The 18,169-nt window shown below is 44.9% G+C and overlaps 1 protein-coding gene across 1 annotated transcript in view; it reads left to right on the top strand.

The window, feature by feature from the left end:
- IKBKG (inhibitor of nuclear factor kappa B kinase regulatory subunit gamma) overlaps positions 1-17,508 on the top strand; it is a 66,137-nt gene extending 48,629 nt beyond the window's left edge. Inside the window, 2 exon segments of the mRNA XM_030194234.1 lie at positions 2,700-2,761; positions 17,198-17,508. Coding sequence (XP_030050094.1) covers positions 2,700-2,761; positions 17,198-17,358 — 223 coding nt within the window. The 3' untranslated portion in view covers positions 17,359-17,508.
- Positions 17,509-18,169: the final 661 nt, after the last annotated feature.

The following is an 18,169-nucleotide window of genomic DNA, read 5'->3' as shown; positions in this document are numbered from 1 at the left end:
CCTCTTCTTGTCCTACCCAGATGCTGCTTGAATACCTGCTACACTTGTCCGAGTCTGATCTCAAGACCAACTCCGTAAGGGTTCACCTTAGTGCAATTAGTGTTTATCAACATGTAGAAGGTAAGCCTATCTCTGGACAGCCTTTAGAGGTTTGCTTTTGTCAAAGCCCCCTGTCAAACTTCCACCAGTGTCATGGAATCTCAATGTCATTCTCACCCAGCTGATGAAAGCACCTTTTGAGCCACTGAATTCCTGCCATCTGAAGTATTTGATCTGAAAGGTCATTTTCTTGGTGGCTGTTACTTCAGCTCGTAGGGTCATTGAGCTTCAGGCCTTAGTAGTAGATGCACCTTATACTAAGTTTCATCACAACAGAGTAGTCCTCCGCACGCACCCTAAGTTCCTGCCGAAGGTGGTGTCAGAGTTCCATCTGAACCAGTTGATTGTCTTCCCAACATTCTTTCCCCGTCCTCATGCCCATCCTGGCAAAAGCAGCTTGCACACTTTGGACTGCAAGAGAGCGTTGGCCTCTTACATGGAGCGGACAAAGTGCTTCAGACAGTCCACCCAGTTGTTTGTTTGTTTGTTTCTTTTGATCCCAACAAGAGGGGGGGGGGGGGGTCGCCATCGGTAAATGCACCATAGATTGCATTTCCTTTGCTTATTCCCAGGCTGGGCTGACTTTGGAGGGTCATGTCACTGCACATAATGTCAGAGCCATGGCTGCGTCGGTGGCCCACTTGAAGTCAGCCTCCATTGAAGAGATTTGCAAGACTGTGACGTGGTCTTCAGTCCACACATTCACATCTCACTACTGCCTTGCGCAAGATACCCGATATGACAGTCGGTTTGGGCAGTTAGTATTGCAGACTCCGTTTGTGGACTAGAATCCAACTCCACCCTTCTAGGCCTGTTTTGTTCTGTTCCGGCCTGCACCCTCATCTAGTTGTATTTTGTTTCAGGTTAATCTATGTTATGTCCTCGCCATTGCGAGGACCAGTTGACCAGTGTTTGTTGTTTTGGGTGAGCCCGGATGCTAGGAATTCCCCATTTGTGAGATTAACAAGCCTGCTTGTCCTTGGAGAAAGCGAAGATACTTACCTGTAGCAGGGACAGCAAGCTTCTTATTCTCACATTCCCGCTCACCTCCCCTAGAAGTTGTCTTTTCTTATGCAGTTGTTTAGTTTCTTGCTTTAGTATTAAACTGAGGCGGGACGTTTGTGCGGCAGGTGGGAAGGCACTCGCACGTGCACATTGGAGCACTGTTCGTGCTCCTTAAAGCTCTGGAATTTTCCTCTGGCAATCTTGCCGAACTGGGCGATGCTGGACCGTATCAACCCATTTGTGAGAATAAGAAGCCTGCTGTCCTTGGAGAATACCTGCTACAGGTAAGTATCTTGCTTTATAGCTGAAGTGCTCTATGGTTCTGTTTCAGAGTATGATTAAACTTCACAGCATGTAACAAAATTGGGCATATTTTTGTGCTTGTTTTTGAACGGAAATTGCTTGCTTTGGGCTTTTCTTTAAGCAAAACACGCTTGTTTTTCAACAACTATCTGGCAACACTGAGCACAAGAACAAGGCTTAAAATACACTGAGAAAAGTTATTGGAGCATCAGCTCCACTGCTGCTTAGAAATCAAGGCTTTGCTGTTCTGCAGGTACAATATACGTGTTGGTGCCAAAAGGTTAATCTGAAATGGTTTGAGCCTTTAAGAATAATTGAATCTGCTCTAAAAATATATATATATTTTTTTCCATCTTTTTTTTTTTCTTTCTTTTTTTCTTTGCATTCCTAGTGCTTGGAAGTACCTGTGGGTACGGGTAGGGATGGAATTTATTTATTTTTTGTGTTTGATATACCCAGTGAGCCAAAGGGCTTCTATGTGGTTTACAAATTTAAAAAAACAACTACAAAAAGAACAGAGAACTTACACCAGAGAAGGTGGGGGAAAGAAGGAAAAAGAGTGATAGAGATCATTGTGGAGAAAAGTGGGATGTAGAGCTTAGGTGGTTTGGAGTCCAAAAGCTTCAGAGAAGAGGTGGGCCTTAAGGTGCCTTTGAATGCAGCAAGGGAGGGTTGGTTCTTAACATGGAGCGGTAGTGAATCCCAAAGCTGGGGACCTTGGTAGCTGAAAACTGTTTCCCTGGAGATGGTGAGGTAAAGTGCTAAGGGAGAAAGAAGGACTTAGGAGGTGTTTCTTGGCAGAGTGGAGGGAACAGGAAGGTAAGTAGGGAATGAGAAGTTGATGGGCCTTGTAAACTGAAGAAGTTTCTACTGGCAGAAACTGGGAGCCAGTGTTCTGCATGAACAGGGGAGTGACATGGTTGAACTGGTGGGAATTATGTAAGAGCTTGGCTGTGATCAATTGGATGAGTTGGAGACATTTATTAGAGTGTAATGGAAGGCCATTGTAGAGGGAATTACAGTAATTCAAATGTGAAATTACCAGTGCCAGCACGAGGGTATGAAGTAGGGAGGGGGAGAAAAAGTGATACAGGTAGGGATGGGATAGATTCCAGTGGGATGAGCAGGGATGGGTAAAATTTCTGTCCTTGTGCAACTATTTTCTAGAGAAGAGCACCTGGTCTCTCTGTAAATAACCAACTAAATGCAAATAGCTCTATTAGGCAAGGGGCAGGGAGCTGTTTCTGTGTGAACTGAAATGACCTAAGCTCTTTTTTTCCCCTCCCCTAAAGGGCCCTTGCAGACATGAGGAACCGGCATTCAGATAATTTCCGCACAGCTTTGCCTCAGCCAGGTACTGTAGGAGTAATGTGCAAAGGAAGTTAGTATAAATAGAGCATTTCTTCTAAAGAACCTATTTTGGAAAAGTCATTTTAACAAACTTTAGAATAAGGTGTGTGTATAATTGAAAATTTGATCAAGTTGTAGAAACTGATATCTTGTGTAGATGGCCAGTTAATTGCCTTAAAAGTAAGATTGCTTACATGTAATGAGTTTCTTTGTCCACCTCAGCCTAACGCAGACACACTGAAATGACATCATCTGATGACTGCCAATTCAGACCACTGTTCTCTCATGTGCAGTTAAAGTTCCAAAGTTCTTGATGACCATGCTCTAGATTTCCCGCATCACCCTTATTGCTCTAGTCCATTCAAATTCATTGGCTTTAAATCTTTATTGCATCTCCTTAGCGAGAATGGAGCAAGCACTGTTCCTTCCTATGCTGAGCAGGAGTCCTTGAACTGCATTGCTGCCAATGGGGGTTGGTGCTTCATTATTACGTTTTCAGTCACTTGGGACAGGCAGGCTCCCTGGAGTCCTGCAGAGCTTGCTATTGAAAATGTAATTGTAGAACAGCACCCCCCACTGGCAGCAATGCTTTTAGAGGACTCCTGATCAGCTTTGAAGGAACAGTGGGGCAGATTCCATGGTACATTACTCTCTCCAGGAAAAAAAATTAAATTATCCCAGGTTCCAATCTAATTCATGTTTAATATGGGATAAAATGCCATAAATAAGTAAATAAACTTTTAACGTTCAGCACCTGATTCTCAAAGTGGACATATTCTAAACACTATAATGAAAATAAAATTATTTTTTTTTCTACCTTTGTTGTCTGGTGACTTTGTTTCTCTGATCATGCTGGTCCAGTATCTGATTCTGCTGTTCTCTATCTGTTCCCTTGACTCCGTTTCCAGGGCTTCCTTTACATTTATTTCTTTTCTTTCCTCCTTTCTTCTTCATTTCTGGTCCTCCGCATACTTGACTGTACAGTGGATCCAGCTTCTGCCTATTTTCTCCATCCATGTGCAGTTTCTCTCCTCACTTCCTTTTCCCTCATCTAATCTCCTTCCTTTATCTTCCCTCCATGTCCAGCATTTCTTCTCTCTCCCTTCCCTCCCCTCCATCCATGTCCAGAATTTCTCTTGCTCTCCCCTCCATCCATGTCCTGAAACTCTCCTCTCTCCCCTGCCCCTCTCTATCCATCCATACCCAGCAATTCTCTTCTCTCCCCTGCCCCCCTCTACCCACCCATGCTCAGCAAGTCTCTCCCCTGCCCCCCTCTACCCACCCATGCCCAGCAGGTCTCTCCCCTGCCCCCCTCTACCCATCCAGCGATTCTCCTCCCTCCCCTGCCGCTCCAAAGCATGTCCAAAGATGTCCTTTGCTCCCACCCTCCCCTCCCGCTCCCCTCCGTCTTTTTTTAATTACCTCCGTCAAAGCGCGCGCCATTTAAAGCCCTGCTGCGTGCTGGCCGTCTCCAGGCTTCCCCTGCTTGCTTCGGATGATGTTCGTGCCTTAGTCCCGCCTTCGCGAAAAAAGGAAATGACGTCAGAATGAAGGCGGGACTAAGGCACGAACATCATCCGAAGCAAACAGGGGAAGCCTGGAGACGGCCAGCACGCAGCAGGGCTTTAAATGGCGGCGCTTCGACGGAGGTAATTAAAAAAAGACGGAGGGGAGGGTGGGGGCGAAGGACATGGAGCGGCAGGGGAGGTAAGCATGGCCTGTGATGGCACCCTCTTGCCATGCTTACCTTCCGCAATGGAGCCGGCTCGCCCCCAACAACAACCGGCTCACAAGAGCTGTCAAAATTTAACAAGCGGCTCTTGTGAGCCGGTGCGAGCCGGCTCCAGCACACCACTGTATATAACTAGGAGTATCCGCTAGTACTTTTCAAAAGAGTAAATTATTGATTTGCTTTTACCCATTCCACTCCATTCAGGATTTTATAGACATATCTCCCCTCAGCCATCTCTTTTCCAAGCCGATGAGCATAATAAATTCGGGGTGGATGGAAAATTGTCCTGTTAAAAGGTTTTGGAGTGCAGTCCAACTAAAGACACTGTCTGACCTGGAAGAAATGTCAAGACAGTAACATTTGGTGAAAGTTTGAATGGAAGTCCATGTGGCCATCTTGCAAATTTCAGAAAGTGGGACCAGTCTTATATTTGCTGTTTAGGTGGCTTTGACTTGGAGACTGTGAACTCAAGCATACTCTGGCGCATGCAAGTGTAACTGCATTGCTTTTTGTTACCAGCAGTCAGCTAGCCAGTTTAAAATAGTCCCTTTTTGGTCCTGTCTGTTTGTCCTGATTTAGATTGGAAGCTCTTTTGAGCAGGGACTGTCTTCATGTTCAATTGTAAAGCGCTGCGTACGACTGGTAGCGCTATAGAAGTGATTTATAGTAGTAGTAATAGTAGTAGTTAAGACATAGTGCATTTAGACACTGCAGTGCCTCTTCTGGCAGGCTGAAAAGTTACAAATAGTGGAAATCTATAGTCCATGACTTTCTACAATCTAGAGCACTGCTTCTCAACCCAGTTCTCACCCAACTAGTCAGATTTTCAGAATATCCACAATGAATATTCATGAGAGAGATTTGCATGCACTGCCATCTCATGCATATTCATTGTGTATATTCTGAAAACAGGACTTGGCTGGGTGTGCTCTGAGGACTGGGTTGAGAAGAACTGATCTAAAGCATGCAATGCTGCTTCCTTGGGAGAGGAATTGGGTTTTGGGAAGAATGAAAGAAAAACTATGGATGATTGATATGAATGTCATAATCTGATGGTACTTTGGGTAGAAATTTCAGGTGTGTATGAAGAATCTGTTGGGGGTGGGGTGGGATAGTAGACGAGGGCCTTTTAGCTTGTTGATTTTTTTAGCTGAGGTGATTGCAGTCAAGAAGAGGGTTTTCCAGGACATAAATTGTAAAGACACCTCAGAGAAGGTTCAAACAGTGCTGCAACAATAGGCGGGGGCAGGAAATTCTCCGAGGTGAAGCAGGCCAGTTCATTCTTGCATGTGGGTGACATCATCCATGGTGCTCACTGCAGAACACTCTTTTAGCGTTCTCTCTTTAAGAGCTCACGGCAGCAGTCCCACCACGCATGCGTGAGTGCCTTCCCGCCAGCCACGACAGCGTGGCACCATCTGTCTCCATCTGCAGTGAGGAGAGAACACGTTGGTCGCAACTCCTCACAGCATTTGAGTACTTTTTTTTTTCTCTGTGAGCTTTTGTGCCTTCCCTGCGGGTATTATTTGCCCTAATTGATCCTTTTTTTTTTCTTTTGGAAATAGTTTCTTCCTTCACTTAAAAGGTTTTGTTTTTAATATTTTCTTTATTTTTCTTGTGTTCTCATGGCCCTCTTAGACCTGAACATCAGCCGGAATATTTTCCCCTTTATTTTTTCAGTGATTTGCCTTTTTTTTAATATCACTGTACAGTCATTTGACTTGGCCACAGCTGTTTTTCCCTTCCATGTCCTCGAAGGTTCCCAGTGGCTTAAAGTGCTCGATGCAGTCGGACCATCTCTAAGGCTGACACCCATTCCTGGTGTATCTAGTGTTTGGGACCAGACCATAACTTTACTAACTGTGTTCTTTGTTTGCGCATGCAAAAAAGAACATAGAAGTCCAGAAAGAAGTCTTGGAGCCAGGTCCAAATCGGCGACGGCGCTTGCACCAGCATCGATCCCCATGGCTGCTAGACCCATGTCCAACAATGGGAGTGGGCGTGCATCAAGCAGTTCTCCAACTGCCTTGAGGCTGACCACTGTGCAGGGCTCCCAGGACTGGTCAGCATCAGACCCAACACCGAGAAGGCGTGAGGACTTGACGTCGTTCTTGTCGGCACTGGTTAAAGCCCAAGAAGCACAAGCATCGATCTCCCTCGATGCATGGTGCTGGGAGGATCTGGTACCTGAGAAGCGTCAGCACTGGGAGGAGCGCTCTCCCTCCATCAAGGAGGTGCCTGTGCAGGGGTCTTCATGCAGCCAGGACCGGGTATCCAAGTCAAAACCATCAATTCAGCAGGCTGTCTTTGACCTGACACCCCACCCTTTCCCGATATTGATCCAGGCCATGCTCCAGGAGCATTTGATGGAGATTCTTAGCAGAATGCATTGGCATCAGGGGTCCTTGCCCCAGCCATGCCTCTACCTGCTGTGGTGAGGTCACCGACATCAGTGCAGTGTCGGTATCCACAGCCACCCATGCAGGTACTCCTTTGACTTCGATGGAGGAAGCTTTGCCGGAGTTGAGAATGGAGCCTGCATCTTGATACAGGCTTAGTTCCTCCTACCCAAGGCAGGCTTGGTCTCTGCCCTCCCATTAGGAGTTCTTGGCTGACACCAATACAAGCTGCTTATGGGCATCTGGTAAAAATCCTCAGTACTTCTCAGAGAAGTCCTATAGCATTCCATCAGACCCTTCCCCACCAGATGAGAGGTGAAAGTCTCCACCTGAGAGTCTCTCCATTCCAGCTTTTGTGAAGGAGATGGCAGCTGCCATCCCCATTCATTTGGAGACAGAGGACGTGCCCAGGGATGAGATGTGCAAGGTCCTGGACTACGACTCTCCTCCTAGAGAGGCTGTGACTGTCCCGCTTCACAAGATCTTGCGTAAGGTTCAGGTAAAGAACTGGGAAAACCCCTCTGTCGGTCCCTCCCCAGGAAGACTGATACCATGTATTGGATCCAGAGTTCCCCTGGGTTTGATAGGCCACAGTTGCCTCATCATTCCCTGGTGGTGGACTTTGTGCTCAAATGGGCCAGAGGTTCCAGAGACTTAGCTTTGGCACCACCAGGCAGAGAAGCTCGAACTTTGGACTTCTTTGGGCAGAAAATGTATCGAGCATCGCTGCTCATGACCCTTATACAGCCATAAAACCAAAAAAAGTGAGGAAAAACCAAGTAAGGATACCAAAAGACACTTTATTGTATAAAAAATGACCCGATACGGCTGTGTTTCGGCCCTAAGGCCTGCCTCAGGGGTCTTGGACAATCTCAGATGATCTAGTGTATGAACATACACTGGTGAAATTTTGCTTAAACGCAAACTTGTTTGGTCTCTTCTCTTCTAGAATAACATATGTTCAGTTACCAACTGATTTGAAATGGCATTGCCACAAAAACTCTCCAAAATAAGAGAAAACCCATTGGCCCATTTTCTCCTATTTTGGATTTTTTTTTTACATTGGCTTATGAACACTTGGTCCTATGAGGATTGAAAAAAGAAATAGGACCAGTGATAAGACTAGCTCCAGTGATAGCGTTGCCGCTGATATACAAGTATTGAGCAATCTTCATCTAATGGATAAATTAATAGAGATAAACACAAGCTGGGAGGAAAATACTTATGTACCAACTGGCATGAGTATTAAGAAATAGAATTTAAACCAGTGGTTCCCGTAATTTAGATTGTGTTTGAGTAACAGGGAATTAAAATTTAATGCAATAAAGTCCAAATCGATGCATTTGGGGTGTAGAAACCCAAGGGAGCAGTGTGCATGAGAACCTGCAGGAATTTCTTGTGCGGAAGTGTGAGTCCCCTCTGTCTGTCCCAGTACTGTCCAAGAAAATCGATACTACGTACCGGATCCACATGGCGGTGGAATCTGCTCTCAAAAGAGCCAATTCTCGAGATTATGCTTCAGGAGGAAGATGTTTCAGACATCTATGCTCATGTCTTGTGTATAATCATACCAGCTCTTCACTAGCATCTACTTCGGGATTTGGTGCGCAAGATGCTAGACTTGGCCGACTCTCTCCAGGCCGAGTCGCTTCGTCAGTTGGCCAAGTGGCAGAAGGCGTGTCGTAAGTTCTTGACCAGGGGTGCCAATGATACCTTTTGATGTGGCATCCAGGATGTTTGCCCAAAGTATAGCAATGCGCAGACTCTCATGGCTGCATGTTTTTCTGACTGGAACCAGTGGTTCAAAATAGGTTGGAGGATGTCCCTTGCCAGGGGGATAATCATTTTGGAAAGAAGTTGAGGAGGTCGCTGACCAAATCAAAAAACATACTGATACCATCTCTTCTCTCTCCCACCGGGCGCCTTCTGCATCTGCCTCCTTATCTAGGAGGTCTTTTGGCAAGTTGAGAAGGGGTACTTACTACACTCAGAGGCATAGATACACTGTCTCCTCTTGCCAGCCTGCACATGCTCAGCCCTAGTGCGCTCATTCCCATCAACAGCGTGTGACTAAAACCTCTGCTGCTCCCTGGATGACTTGCTGGTTGTGGGGTGGCTGAAGTTTTTTTCACAAAAGGTGGCCCATTATCTCTTCCAGACGGTGGGTTCTCCAAATAGTCCATCTCAGATGCACCCTCAATTGGCATCAAAAACCTCCAAATTGCCCACTGAGAGCTCATTACTTCAGCTCGGCACAAGCAGGTACTTGCAGAGGTACTCTCTGCCTGAAAGGCCCATACAATCGAGCCTGTTCCACCAGGGGAAGAAGGGCAGGGATTCTATTCCAGGTACTTCCTTGTGCAGAAGAAAATTGGGGGGGGGGGATGCATCCCATTAGGACCTCAGGGCCCTGAACAAATTCCTGGTCAAGGAAAAGTTCAGGATTGTTTCCCTGGGCACCCTTCTCCCCGTGATTCAGGAAAATGATTGGCTGTGCTCCTTGGACTTAAAGGATGCATATACACACATGCCAATACTTCAAGTATCTACAATTTCAGCTGGGAACACAGCACTTACAGTACTGCACGTTGTCCTTTGGCCTTGCATCAGCTCCCAGGATATTTACAAAATGTCTAGCAGTAGTCTCAGCATCACTATACAGACTGGGAGTCTATATGTTCCCTTATCGCTACGATTGGCTGGTGAAGAGCACTTCAGAGGACAGTGCTCAGGAGTCCATGCGGAGGACTATTCGGGTATTCAAGCTACTGGGGTTAGTTTTAAACTACCCCAAGTCCCACCTGCATCCTACCCAGCAATTGGAATTTATTAGAGCCCTGCTCGATAGGCAGAAGGTGCGAGCCTTTCTTCTGGAGCTGAGGGCAGACAATCTAGTCGCATTAGCTTCTCGGATTCGCATCTCTCATCAGGTTTCAGCTTGGCAAATGTTGAGATTATTGGGCCACATGGCGTCCACAGTTTGTGACACCCATGACGCATGTTTACATGAGAACTGCCCAATGGACCCTGGCTTCTCAATGGTGCCAAGCCATGGGGAGTCTGGAAGATGTCATCCAGGTGTCCCCGGAGCTTACTCGCTCCCTGTTGTGGTGGACCATTTGATCCAGTTTGACTCTGGGCTTTCATTCCAAATTCCTCAGCCACAAAAAGTGCTGATGACAGATGCATCTCTCCTGGATTGGGGAGCTCATGTAGATGGTGTTTGGTCTTCCCAGAAAACAGATCTTCAAATCAGTCTCCTGGAGCTATGGGCAGTCTGGAATGCTCAAAAAGGCTTTCAGAGGTCATCTGTTCAACCAAATTGTACTCATTCAAATGGACAATCAGATTGCCATGAACTACACCAACAAGCAGGGAGGCACCGGATCACATCCTCTGTCAGGAGGCCATCCGGATGTGGCGATGGGCTCTTCAGAATGGTATGCTCCTTTGAGTCACTTAACCTGGGCGTCAAAAACAACAGCCTAGCCAACAGACTGAGCAGGGTCATGCAACTGCACGAGTGGTCTCTCCGCATGGGCGTTGCCCGCGAGATCTTCCAAGCATGGGGCACCCCCTCGGTGGATCTCTTTGCCACAGTCACAAAGTCCCTCAGTTCTGCTCCAGGCCCACAACAGGCAAGCATCGGATGCCTTCCTTCTTCATTGGAGGACAGATCTTCTGTATGCGTATCCTCCCATACCTCTGGTGGGGAAGACTTTGCTGAAACTCGAGCAAGACCACGGGACCATGATTCTGATTGCTCCTTATTGGCCTCATCAGATTTGGTTCCCTCTTCTTCTGGAGTTATCCTCTGAAGAACCGCGGAGATTAGAGTGTTTTCCAACTCTCATCAGAGAGAACGAGGCGTCTCTTCTGCATCCCAACCTTTGGTCTCTGGCCCTCATAGCCTGGATGTTTAGAGCCTAGAATTTGTTTCCTTGGGTCTTTCAGATGGTGTCTCTCCCAGGTCTTGCTGATTTCCAGGAAAGATTCTACTAAGAGGTGTTACTCTTTCAAGTGGAAGAGATTTGCCATCTAGTGTGAGGGCAAGGCCCTAGATCCCCTTTCTTCTCCTTACACAGACTCTGCTTGAATACCTTCTACACCTATCTGAGTCTGGTCAAGATCAACTCTATAAGGATTCACCTCGGTGCACTTAGTGCTTATCACCTTGTGGAGGGTAAGCCCATCTCTGGACAGCCTCTAGTTGTTCGCTTTGTGAAAGGTTTGCTCCACCTGTGTCATGGGACCGCAAATGTTCTCACCCAGCTAATGAAAGCTCCTTTTGAGCCACTGGACTCCTGCCTTCTGAAGTACTTGACCTGGGAGGTCATTTTCTTGGTGTCTGGTACCTAAGCTCGTAGAGTCAGTGAGCTTCAATCCTTTCCTGGATACAACTAATACAAAGTTCCATCACAGCAGAATAATCTTTCGTACATACCCTAAATTCCTGCCTACGGTATTATTGGAGTTCCATCTGAACCACTCAGTTGTCTTGACAACATTCTTTCTCTGACTTATTTACTTAGTTTATTTACTTTATCTATTTACTTACTTACTAGCTAGCATTTGTTAACTGCCTTTATGTAACAGGTACAGTTTAACATAACACAATTTTGTTAACAGCATAACTAGTAAAATAACCAAGAATAAACATAAACTACAATAAATGAGGTAAACTTGAAGACAGTAAATTGAAACCATGAAACAGTATAAAAAATATACATATTTAACAGTACTGGAATTCAAATACTAGAGATATAATACAATCTTAGCGTAATACTAATGATACACCTAATAAGCATGCATTAGAACATCAACTAACATAGATATGATAAAGATTTTCTACAGTACAGCTTACCATATCGCTGAGGGACCCATCCTGGCAAGAGCGCCTTGCACAGCTTGGATTACAAACGAGCATTGGCCTATTACATGGAGCGGATTAAGCCCTACAGACAATCTGCCCAACTCTGTTTCTTTTGATCCCTACAGATTGGGGGTCGCCATCGGGAAATGCACAATCTCTAATTGGCTGGCAGATTGCATTTCTTTCTCTTATGCCCTGACTGGGCTGACTCTAGAGGGTCATTTCAAGGCTCACAATGTCAGAATCATGGCTGTGTCAGTAGCCCACTTGCAGTCAGCCTCCATTGAAAAAATTTGCAAAGCTGCGATGTAGACTTCTGCAAACACATTCACATCTCACTACTGCTTTGAGCAGGATACCCGATGTGATAGCAGTGTTGCAGAATTTTAGAATCCAACTCCCCCCCCTCCCCCCCCAGCTCGTTTTCTTCTGTTCCAGGCTGCACTCTTGCATAGTTAGTTTGTTTATAGTGTCAGGCTAATCTGTGTTATTTCCTCGCCGTTGCAAGGCCCAGTTCACCAATGTTCGTTGTTTTCGGTGAGCCTGGTTGTTAGGGATTCCCTGTTAATGAGAATAGATAAGCCGCCTTGTCCTTGGAGAAAGTGAAGATACTTACCTGTAGCAGGTATTTTCCAAGGAGAGCAGGCCTTATAGTCTTACAACCCTCCCACCTCCCCTGGGAGTTGTCTGCTATGTTTTTTTTTACTTTTTATTTTTTATGCTGTAGTATTCAACTTCGGTTACCATGCTCTCATGTCGGGCAGGCAGGCACTTGCACATGCTCAGTGGATTGTGGCTCGTTCTCCACAAAGCTCTTAGTAAGTGCTTGTTACAAGCTCCTGACTGGGCAACATAGTGAGAATATAAGGCCTGCTGTCCTCGGAGAATATCTGCTACAGGTAAGTATCTTCACTATCTTGTTCCTGGTGGCTGAGTAACTGGACATACAGCTTGGAAAGCAATGGACTGAGGACCAGTCTGTGCTGAGACACAGCAGCTCATTGTCTTCTATGTTATGTACAGTGGATTTTAGGAGTGTTATTCATGCTATAGTAACGTAGTAGATGACGGCAGAGAAAGACCTGCATTGTCTATTCAGTCTGCCCAACAAGATAAACTCATATGTGCTACCTTTTGTGTATACCTGATCTTGATTAGTATCTGCCATCCTCATGGCACAGACCGTAGAAGTCTGCCCATTACTAGCCCCGGCTCCCACCCACCAGCCCTGCCCCCACCACCGGCTCTGCCACCCAATCTCTGCTAAACTTCTGAGGATCCCTTCCTTCTGAACAGGATTCACTTATGTTTATCCCACGCATTTTTGAATTCCGTTACCGTTTTCATCTCCACCATCTCCCACGGGAGGGCATTCCAAGCATCCACCACTCTCTCCGTGAAAAAGTACTTCCTGACATTTTTCTTGAGTCTGCCCCCCTTCAATCTCATTTCATGTCCTCTAGTTCTACCGCCTTTCCATCTCTGGAAAAGTTTCATTTGCGGATTAATACTTTTCAAATATTTGAACGTCTATCATATCACCCCTGTTTCTCCTTTCCTCCAGGGTATACATGTTCAGGTCATCAAGTCTCTCCTCATACGTCTTGTAACGCAAATCCCATACCATTTTTGTAGCTTTTTTTTTGCACTGCTTCAATTCTTTTTACATCCTTAGCAAGATACGGCCTCCAAAACTGAACACAATACTCCAGGTGGGGCCTCACCAGCGACTTATACAGGGGCATCAACACCTCCTTTCTTCTGCTGGTCACACCTCTCTCTATACAGCCTAGCAACCTTCTAGCTAAGGCCACCATCTTGCCACACTGTTTCGTCGCCTTCAGATCCTCAGATACTATCACCCCAAGATACCTCTCCCCGTCCGTACATATCAGACTCTGACCGCCTAACACATACGTCTCCCATGGATTTCTACTCCCTAAGTGCATCACTTTGCATTTCTTCACATTGATTTTTAATTGCCAAACCTTAGACCATTCTTCTAGCTTCTGCAGATCCTTTTTCATGTTTTCCACTCCCTCCCGGGTGTCCACTCTGTTACAAGTCTTAGTATCATCCGCAAAAAGGCAAACTTTACCCTCTAACCCTTTGGCAATGTCACTCACCGATCCCTGAGGCACTCCACTACTCACCCTTCTCTCATCCGAGCGATTTCCATTAACCACCACCCTCTGGCATCTGTCCGTCAACCAGTTCCTAATCCAGTTCACCACTTCGGGTCCTATCTTCCGCCTGTCAAGTTTATTCAAGAGCCTCCTGTGGGGAACCGTGTCAAAATCTTTGCTGAAATCTAAGTAGATTACGTCTATAGCATGTCCATGATTCAATTCTCCGGTCACCCAGTCAAAGAATTCAATGAGATTCGTTTGGCATGATTTACCTTTGGTAAAACCATGTTGTCTCAGATCTTGTAACTTATTGGCTTCCAGGAAATTCACTATCCTTTCCTTCAGCATTGCTTCCATTACTTTTCCAGTAACCGAATTGAGGCTTACTGGCCTGTAGTTTCCAGCTTCTTCCCTATCACCACTTTTGTAAAGAGGGACCACATTCGCTGTTCTCCAATCCCATGGAACCTCTCCCGTCTCCAAGGATTTGTTAAACAAATCTTTAAGAGGGACCCGCCAGAACCTCTCTGAGCTCCCTCAATATCCTGGGGTGGATCCCGTCTGGTCCCATGGCTTTGTCCACCTTTAGGTTTCCTAGTTGTTCATACACACTCTTTCATGAACGGTGCTATATCCACTCCATTCTCATATGTACTTTTGCCAGTCAATCGCGGTCCATCTCCACGGTTTTCTTCAGTGAAAACAGAACAAAAGTATCTATCTAGCAAATTTGCTTTTTCTTCATCATTATCTACATAGCGGTTCGCAGCATCTTTCAGTTTCACAATTCCCTTTTTAGTCATTTTCCTTTCACTAATATACCTGAAGAAATTTTTGTCACCCCTTCTTACCTTTCTAGCCATTTGTTCTTCTGCTTTCGCCAAACGTATCTCTCTCTTGGCTGCTTTCAGTTTCATCCGGTATTCCTCTCCGTGTTCCTCTTCTTGAGTTTTTCTGTGTTTCTGGAACGCCAACTCTTTAGCCTTTATTTTCTCAGCCACTTGCTTGAGAACCATATCGGTTTTTGCTATGATTTTGTCAAAAATTGATTTTGTAATTCTCTTTATTTAACAACTTCATTGGTTACCTGTAAAATATTGAATGCAGCATAAAGTTTTGAGTATAATTCATTAATATATGGTAAAATGCCTTGGTATTTTGGCCACGTTTTCACTCTGTCTAAATCAAGAAGGTTTTTAAGATCAAATTGAGTTTGCAATTGTTGTCTTCAGTACGTTATGTCTTTACTCGGGTTTCTGCTTTTTCTATAGTAGGAACATTAATGTGGAATGCCTTGCCAGGTCAGCTTTGCCTAACTACTAGTTTCCAGCGATTTAAGAAATTATTAAAATCACAGCTTTTTGTTCAAGCATACTATTGATACAGTGCAGTTTTGGATTATGTTAGTAGTATTTTATGTTAATTTTTGTTAATTGATAATATTTTGTTTTACATTGGTATGTATGTTTTTATGGAAACCACCTAGGCGGGTTAGAAGTGTTTAAAATAAAAGTAAAACAAACTGTACAAAAACCTTGCCTAGAGTTTAGCAACCCATCTATTTATCCCAACTGACTCTGTACCACCCATCTTGTCCCCATCTATATATCTGCACTTAGCCCCTTGGCTACACGGTAAGCTGTATTGTAGAAATGCATTAGCATCATATCTGTTACTTGAATGTTCTAATGCATGCTTATTAGGTATTTTATTGGTAGTATGCTGACATCATATTATCTCTGTTACTTGAATTTTAGTGCTGTTCAATGTGTATTTTTGATACTTTCATGATAGTCCTATGATTAAGTTTTAATTTTTCTGCTCTCAAGTTTACCTCATTTATTGTATTCATGTTTATAGTTGGCCATTTTTACTACTGTTATTCTGTTAACAAAATTGTACGTTTTATGTTAAACTGTATGTATGTGCTGTGAGGGTGAATCGCTTCATAAAGGCGGTTAATAAATCCAAATAAACATTTTCTTGTTTTTGAAGGTTTAACTGTTTAATACAAAAACACATTCTGGATACTGCAGATAGATATTGTGTTACTACTGCTTTTAAGAGTTGACTTGCTTGCTGGGAAGGGGGGAGTTCTTTCCATTAGTGCTGAGGCAGTACGTTGCAGAGGAAGCTACTGGCTTGACGAGAAGAGGTAGGTTTTGAATATTGGCTGTCACTGTCTATAATTGCAGCATTGACATTTTACCCATGGCCCTGAAGCCATTGGAACTCGGTGAAAGGGAAACTGTTCCCTTAGTGGTGTGCCCTACAGAGAGAAACTAATTTCTTATGCAAATTTTATTCTTATCAGTTGTTTGGTTCTTGCCATGGCTTTTGGTTGCATGTGTTGGTCAGGACTTGTTGCCTTTGACAGGCAGTGTTGTCCCTGTGCGTGCTGTTTTCTTGACCTGAGGATACTTGTTTTGAACCCTTTGGGATATTTGCTGAAATTGCAGCTGAAATATACCACAGGTTCAGCTGTGGGGATCCTTAAATTATGCAGCTCCAGAGACTCTCTTCTTTTGAAAAGTAGTGCTGTCTTTATCCTCTTTATTCTTTTCTTTTTGTGTGTGTGTGTGAAGACAGAGAGCACTGTTCATTCTCCAGTGCAGATAAAATAGACAGGAGTGATGAGGTAATAGAGGAAATTTGGAGCATACTCAGTGAGAAACTGTGCATGAGGGAGTAGTGGTCCAAGTTGGTAACTGTCAAATAACATCACCTTCAGTGTAGCCTCATTAGGTTGACAGTCTATGCAGATTTGTCTAACCTGGAGTTTCTCAACCCAGTACTTGGGACACACCCAGCCAGTCAGGTTTTCAGGATACCCATAATTAACATGTATGGAACAAATTTGCATTAATTACCTCCATCTTATGCAAATATATCTTATTGTACTCTTCTTTGGTAGTTCCCCACACTCATTGTGGGTCTCCTGAAAATGTGCCTTATGTGTGCCAGCTGTGTGGATGCCAAGCACCTCCAATACTGAGCAACCTCCTTTTATTCAGTCCAGGAAGAATAATCTGTACAGTGTTCACCACCCCCAGTCATTCTGAAAAGTTGGCATCTATGATCTGACAGGCTAGGTGTGTCCCCAGAACTGGGTTCAGAATCCCTTGTCTAACCCCAGCTCAGATGTATCATAGTTGCTTTAAAAGAGCAGCTGACTATATGTGCTTGCAAAGAAAAGCTTCACAAGCTGTCTTCTACCTACTTCTCTTTCCTAAAGTTTCTAATTACTTGTTCTAACCAGTGCCTCATCATAATTCTTTCTAACTTCATTCTGTTTGTTTTTTCATAGTTCCCTACCCACTGAATCCTGGCCCTTTTCCACTCCAGCACAGTGTTGGACCCAGAAGAAGCATCACTGAGGAACAACCAGACTTCTGTTGTCCAAAATGCCAGTTTAAGGCCCCAGACATGGACACACTGCAGATCCACGTGATGGATTGCATTGAGTGAGGACTTGGAGCTAAAATGCCCCTGCTATAGGGAAGGGATACCTTGAATGGTCCAGAACTATGCCTTTAAAGGTTTGATCTCCTGTGATATACTGATGCTGCTTGTCAGGAACAGATCACGATCTAATTAACCTGAGGTTTAAATTTAATTCTCCAAGGACAAGCAGGCTGCTTGTTTTCACATGTAGGTCGACGTCCGCGTCGGCCCGGGAACCAGCATTTTTGCAAGGAAAATATAAAAAAAAATCTTGCAGAGCCTTCTGGTGCGCATGCAGCGCGCACCGTGCATGCGCGGCTGATTTCCTGCCCGTCGCGTGAGTGTTCCCGCTCAGTTATTTTTTTCTCTGTGTTGAGGTGCGGTTGAGTTTTTTCCCCGCTCCTCACAGGCCTGGGAAAGAGTCTTTTTCGCTTTGCGGCTTTTGCCTTTTTTTCTTTTCTTTTAGTACAATTTACCGTTTAAAAAAAAAAAACTTTCCCCGTAGTTTTCTTTATTTTTTTTGCCCTTTTAAAGTTTCCTTTCTTTTTCAACGTGGCTGGCTTGTTCCCTTCTTTTCATGGCCTTTTTTCTTTTAACAGGCACGATCGCGTCTTTTGATTTTGCCGAAGCCGTTTTTCCTTCCATGTCATCAAAGACACCCAGCGTCTTCAATCGTTGTACTCGGTGCAACCGGACCACCTCGGGTACTGATACCCACGTCTGGTGTATCCAGTGCCTTGGGCCCGACCATAGCCCAGCCGCTTGTAGTCTGTGTCTTCGCATGAAGAAACGGACTCGAGTGTCTCGAGAGGCCCAACGAGAGAAGCTTTTTGGG

Source organism: Microcaecilia unicolor, chromosome 2 (genome assembly GCF_901765095.1).
Source record: "Microcaecilia unicolor chromosome 2, aMicUni1.1, whole genome shotgun sequence".
Classification (NCBI taxonomy): Eukaryota; Metazoa; Chordata; class Amphibia; order Gymnophiona; family Siphonopidae; genus Microcaecilia; species Microcaecilia unicolor.
This window is presented reverse-complemented; position numbering and strand designations above follow the sequence as displayed.